The sequence below is a fragment of the Epinephelus lanceolatus genome, chromosome 8 (genome assembly GCF_041903045.1).
Source record: "Epinephelus lanceolatus isolate andai-2023 chromosome 8, ASM4190304v1, whole genome shotgun sequence".
NCBI lineage: Eukaryota > Metazoa > Chordata > Actinopteri > Perciformes > Serranidae > Epinephelus > Epinephelus lanceolatus.
This window is the reverse complement of record NC_135741.1, coordinates 29,891,489-29,896,559: the sequence shown is the minus strand read 5'-3', so window position 1 is coordinate 29,896,559 and position 5,071 is coordinate 29,891,489. Positions and strand designations below refer to the sequence as shown.

The 5,071-nt window shown below is 39.5% G+C and overlaps 1 protein-coding gene across 1 annotated transcript; it reads left to right on the top strand.

Moving 5' to 3' along the window:
• Positions 1 to 3,421: 3,421 nt before the first annotated feature.
• On the top strand, positions 3,422 to 4,372 carry LOC117258852 (transcription factor HES-5-like). The gene is made up of 2 exons (XM_033630047.2): positions 3,422 to 3,522; positions 3,634 to 4,372. The coding sequence occupies exons 1-2, from the start codon at positions 3,454 to 3,456 to the stop codon at positions 4,048 to 4,050; spliced, it is 486 nt and encodes a 161-aa protein (XP_033485938.2). The 5' UTR covers positions 3,422 to 3,453; the 3' UTR covers positions 4,051 to 4,372.
• The last annotated feature ends 699 nt before the right edge of the window (positions 4,373 to 5,071 follow it).

Here is a 5,071-nt window from a genome sequence, read left to right as displayed (position 1 = left end):
AATCCACATAGCATGATGCCTGAACATAGGACTTTCACATTAGAATGTCCGTTCTGCCTTAGCTGAGGCTTCTGAGGCTTCACAACTTCTGAGACTGAGGTCCGTCTTCTATCTCACTGAGCTAATTGGCAGTTCATGTGTGGCTTCACAAATTGACTAAGCCAAGCATCAGGGTGCCAGACAGTAGCCATCCATGCCATGGAAAAGCAAATTTCAAAGTGAAAGTTCCAAAGCTGTAGCACATATGGTTGATTTGTTATGAATTTTCAAAGTTTTGAAATTTAGAGGCTTGCTGTAGCGCCACCATCAGGACTATTGACTTGTGTTTCCGGTTGAGGACATCTGGCATGGGACTGGACCTTTATGAAAAGTTTGGGTAGATTTTTCATATGGAAATGTTGCATGAGCTGAGGCTTGAACTCACAATCTTCAACACCAAGAACCATCCTCTATCTCACTGAGCTAATTGGCAAATGGAAAAGTCACATATAGCTTCACAAACTGACTAAGCCAGTCACCTGTGTGCAAGACAGCAGCTGTTAGTGTGTAAAGGCAGATTTCAAACGGCTGTCAAAAATTCAGTTATTAAGACAAAAATCCGAAAATACACATATTGCATCTAGACAGCATGGAGATGTTGGTAATTTGTTTGTAACAATGATTTATTGGCTCCATAAGTGAAAAACTGATGTTTAAAAATGCCATTTTTGCATTGACTCCAATTGTTCGCATGAGAGCGAAATTCAAAATGCTATAAAAAAAATCAGTTTTTGAGATAAAATTCTGATATTTTCCAAACATCATCTACCATGACTCCAAAATTTTGTCATTTTTTTAATGAACATTGAAAATGTATTTAGCAAGAATTTGCAAGTATGTTTACAATACCATTTACAGTCAAACATTTTGATGCACTGTAGGCTCAATTTTCGATAAATCAAAAATCTGTGTGGATCATTTGTGTAGGACAGTCTGAAGATGCTCTGTAGCAAGTTTGGTGTCAATTGAGCAAAAATTGTGGGAGGAGATTTAGAGAGGTTTAATACGTTTTACAGTTTTTGAAAAAAACAGAGTGATGAACTTCATAATTTGTAATAGGTGTAAATGTACAAAAGTTTCTACAGTATTGGGGCTACATTTTGGTGGAAGTTGCAAATCTGTAGCACATATGGTTGATTTGTTGTGAATTTTCAAAATTTTGAAATTTAGAGGCTTGCTGTAGCGCCACCATCAGGACTATTGGCCTGTTTTTGCAGCTGAGGCAATCTGGCATGGGACTGGACCTTTGTGCAAAGTTTGGTGATTTTTCGCGCATGGGAAGTATTATTTCCTCGGAAGAAGAAGAAGAAGAAGAACATGCAGCAAAGCAATAGTGTCCTGGCAGCTTAGGCTGCCCGGCCCCTAATAATCATTTCTATATACATTTTAAGACTAAATTTTATTTTGAAGCTATAAGCAATAATTTACGATGAAACCGGATAAAATGTCCATGTAAAGTGAGGCAGACAGAGAAGTTATTCTATGGACATCCATGACTCATTTAATCACTAATTATAGCTCCACTCATTTGTTATTCAGCTGAATCCAGGTCTGTTGATACAGCACTGTATGATATGACAGAAGAGCAACGGAAAAAGCAGGGGTCAATAAGCCTTTTCCGGAGCAGACATTTTGACTTGTCAGCAGAAAAGGCACAGGTTTACAAACTAAACCGTAAAATTGCCCCCTTGTGTATGTAAACACATAAATACAGGACCCTGAAACTGAGGCAACAAAATGCAATTCAGCCTTGTTTAATTTATTGTTTTTTAACCTGTGTTTTTCCTACTGTGATATATCAAAATGCATTGATTCATAAAACAAACACTAACTTGCAGCTAAATGTTACATCTCCTCACCACAGAGGACAGAAAAATAATAAAGCTGGCAGTCGGCTACTATCAGGTAATGATGCAAAATAAATGGATGTAAGTTTGTGTGTGTGTGTGTGTGTGTGTGTGTGTGTGTGTGTGTGTGTCTGTGCTGTTGGAGCGCCCCCTAGCGGCTGTACTGTCACACTCACAATAATAGTTGAAATGTAAGTGTTGTGGGAAAAGAAAACCTGAAGATCACTATAAGACCATCTCATGTTTCTTAGCAAGGTTCTTATTAAAAACTGGAAATTACTGGCCAAGTACCTCACTGGTGTTAATAAAATCAGATCTTGATCAACAAGTTTGTGTGTTGGAAAAAGATGATAATTGTTTTGAGCTTTTAATATTTGATTAAGTGACCTGTAAAGCTTTTATATTTTATAAATGTTGGCTTGGGTCGATGAAACAAGTAATATTTAATAATATAATAGAAATATTTCCAGGAATCTGACAATGAGATGCAGCTGGTCACAGAAAGAAAAGTTTCAGTTTTGCAGCATGACGTAACATCTCATTGCATATCAAATAAATGCACAATTGGTCTTTCTTGTGTTTGTGTCTATGTGCAACCACACACACACACACACACACACACACACACAGGGTGCTGCAGTTGGCTGTTGTTTGAGAGAAGAGATGAAAAGGCCTTTTGTAGCTGGGAGGTCAGCGCTATTGACCAGTAGATGTGTGAGTAGAGTCCGAGCTTGGTTTTCCCACAGTCTCTCTGTCCACTCACGGCTTAATACCCTCGGTCAACAATAGAAGTGTGCCATGGGTGAACAAGCAGGAGTTTTATTGTCAGCACACCCAGGACCAGAGCAACGTGCTGCAGGGAAGCTTTCTAATCCACTGCATTTTAGAATAATTAGTATTTATCAACACATGATGTTTAAAACATGTGTTTCATCTGGAGATCAGAAGACTGAACCATCTTTGAGGCTTTTGGTCAGTTCATCTGACAGATACAGGCATCAGAATTTCCTTCAAAAGACTACAATGGACACTCACTGGATTTTTTTACATGTGTATAATGATGATTTTGCAAAGGATTTGAATGGACAATGTGCAAAAATTAGAAATATCCAAATACTTGTTAAATACAGTTGAATAAATGTCTTAGTTCCACGTGAGCAATTGCATAAATAATAACATGCTTGCTTTCAATACATTTTCCCTGCACACCACTAATGCATTAAATCCTGTTTAATTATTCCCTGGGTGCACATCAGAAGATACTGCCTGTGTTCCCCTGTGTAACTGGACTGTGAGATAAGCAACAGCCCCTGATAAGAGTCTGACAGCATATCATCCTCAGTTTGATATATATCACGGGAATGGTTTTATCTCTACTGGTCAGCCTGTGATTGCTTCACCTCAGAGTTATTGATGTGTGTCCCATTGTTACAAACCCCTGCCCTGCCTGAGTCACATGGTTTTGTTATGCTAATGTTACACTATAAAAAATGAAGGGTGGCTCCTCCACAGAGGTCAGAGCTGACAGTGTCATCCTGAGGAAGCTGCTAACTTCACCTGCACAGACATGGCTCCCTGCTCCACCAACTACTCCTCTATTCACCACATCAGGATTTCTGAGAAGGACAACATCAAAGTGAGTAGGCTATTGGAGAGGATTTAAAGGGGTTTGCACCATCTAGTACAGTACAAATGTCTGATTGTTTAGTGCTGACTTGAGCTTAATTTCCTGTCTCCTCTTCCCCAGTTGAGAAAACCTATTGTGGAGAAAATGCGCAGAGATCGCATCAACAGCTGCATCGAGCAGCTCAAGATCATTCTGGAGAAGGAGTTTCACAAGCAGGAGCCCAACTCCAAGCTGGAGAAAGCCGACATCCTGGAGATGACTGTGAGCTTCCTGAAGCAGCAGCTGCAGCGGGGCCTCTGTCAGAGCGACTACAACCAAGGCTACTCTCACTGCTGGAGGGACTCTGTCAGCTTCCTGTCTGCTGCATCCAACACAGATGTCTCTGTCACTCTTCTGCAGGGCCTCCAGCTGCAGGAGCAGCAGCTCCACCAGGCCCAGAGAGCCAGCAGCTCCTCCCCAGTCTGCTCCATCCTCAGGACCACCTCGCTGCAGGACAGCAGCAGCAGCAGCAGAGGCCCAGTATGGAGGCCTTGGTAGAGACTCTGACACAGACACTCTGACACCTGAGGGGACTCTCCCTCACTATGCCTGCTCATTCATGGTGTTCCTGAGTGATTCAGGTGTTTCATCATATTGATGAGAAGATATGTAAGAGGGATTGTATCCTCTTAATCAGAAATTCAATCTGGAGACTGTTCACTGACCATGTGCAACACTGCTCCGCTCGGTAAATTGCTATCACAGTGTCCTCATGCTTCACAGTGAGGTTATTATTATGATGTTTTAGTGTTTTGTTCCTGTATATGACTAAAAATATATTCATTGCATGAAGGTAAACTCGTGCTGTGACCTATTTGCCTTTAATAAAGGATGAAAGTATTTGACTAAACGCAGGTCATTTGTGTTTGCTGTGTATTATTTTGTGGAGCATTATATTGCAAGTACATACTGTGTATTCAAGCATTTAAATGTGAAACACATGACTGAAAGTCTTTACCAAATCTTTATTTTAGATTTTAATAAAATATCCTTTTCATCCTTTAAATTTTGTGTGGTATTTTAGGTGTGCATGTGTGTGTGATATGTAATCAAGGAAAATAACTAACAATGCACGAATCAAAATGAATAAAGCACAAATCCAAAAACATCCAAAACTGAGGGCAGGAGTTAATTGAAAAATCACAATTAAATTCATGAATAACTAATAATTCATTGACAAATAATCAAAATGATAAGGTTAACAACTTGCTTGGAAAACACGCTGTTGATAAATGAGTAAATGCAAAGTAAAATTAACAGATAATTAGAAAAAAAAAAATAGAACAAACAAAAGTTCTCCCCCTATTTGGTTGTTGACTCCTACTATTAATCCAATGGTAATCTATTGGCTGTTAGAGTGTCTACTGATAATATTTCTCTGCAGTCTCTCCAACAATTTGGTGTAACTGTTTGTTGGAGTTTGGCTTGGTGAGCAGGTGTTACAAATATAACATCTGGAATTTCCACGCCATTCTCGCCAGAACCGAAATGCGGTTGTCTTATGTGATGGTAGACTTTT